Source organism: Chaetura pelagica, unplaced genomic scaffold (assembly GCF_000747805.2).
Source record: "Chaetura pelagica isolate M959 unplaced genomic scaffold, ChaPel_1.0 scaffold844, whole genome shotgun sequence".
Classification (NCBI taxonomy): Eukaryota; Metazoa; Chordata; class Aves; order Apodiformes; family Apodidae; genus Chaetura; species Chaetura pelagica.
Genome location: NW_009952902.1, coordinates 12,804 through 13,507, shown reverse-complemented (window position 1 = coordinate 13,507; position 704 = coordinate 12,804). Strand labels below are relative to the sequence as shown.

The 704-nt window shown below is 52.0% G+C and overlaps 1 protein-coding gene across 1 annotated transcript in view; it reads right to left on the bottom strand.

The window, feature by feature from the left end:
- Positions 1-9: 9 nt before the first annotated feature.
- The window catches only part of HNRNPUL2 (heterogeneous nuclear ribonucleoprotein U-like 2), a gene marked incomplete at both ends in the record, with an annotated part of 8,829 nt that continues 8,134 nt past the window's right edge, over positions 10-704 (bottom strand). The window contains 2 exons of the mRNA XM_009995644.1: positions 10-144; positions 277-501. Coding sequence (XP_009993946.1) covers positions 10-144; positions 277-501 — 360 coding nt within the window. The remainder of the gene's footprint in view (positions 145-276; positions 502-704) is intronic.

Genomic DNA, 704 nt, shown 5'->3' with positions numbered 1-704 from the left:
GATTGGCGCGTTTCTCCGAGGGGGGGAGGAGCTTCCGGGCTTCTTCCTTGTACTTGGTGACCAAGGGTTGAGCTTCTTCCTTTCCCAACTCTCCATAAATCACCTCATCCAGGTAATCGTTCTTTTCCGGGAGGGAATAATTGGCTACAAAGAGGAAACAGAAGGAAAAACTCGAGCGTTCGTTTCTCGTTCGCTTTCTTTTTCCTTCCCTCTTTTTCATTTCCTCCTTCCTCAACTTATTTTCCCTCCTCCTTCCTGGTTTTTTTTCCCCCCAACCTTTCATTTCCAACATGACAGACTCGGGAACATCTTCTCCTTCTGCTTCTTTACGGAGTTCCAGCCTTTTTTTCCAGTCCTCTTCAGTGGGAACGATGACGACGACTTTGCGGGAAAAGCCTTTGAAGGCCAAAAGTTTCCGGCGTTGGCCCGAGTTGTAGACGTTGCACTGAGGAAGTGGAAGGGGAAGTTGAGGAAGTTGAGGGGGTTGGGGTTTTTTTTTTTAAGGGGGAGGGTCTGGGGGGCGTGGGGGAGGGAGTTGAGATGGTGATTTTGGTGCTTGAAGGAGCCTGGGAAGGGTTGGAGGGAAGGGGTGGGAAGTTGGGGGGGAAGAGGAAGAGGAAAAGGCTTTGGAATGGAGGGAAGTGGGGGCAACGTGGAGGGAAGTGGGGGCAACGTGGAGGGAAGTCGGGGCAACGTGGAGGGAA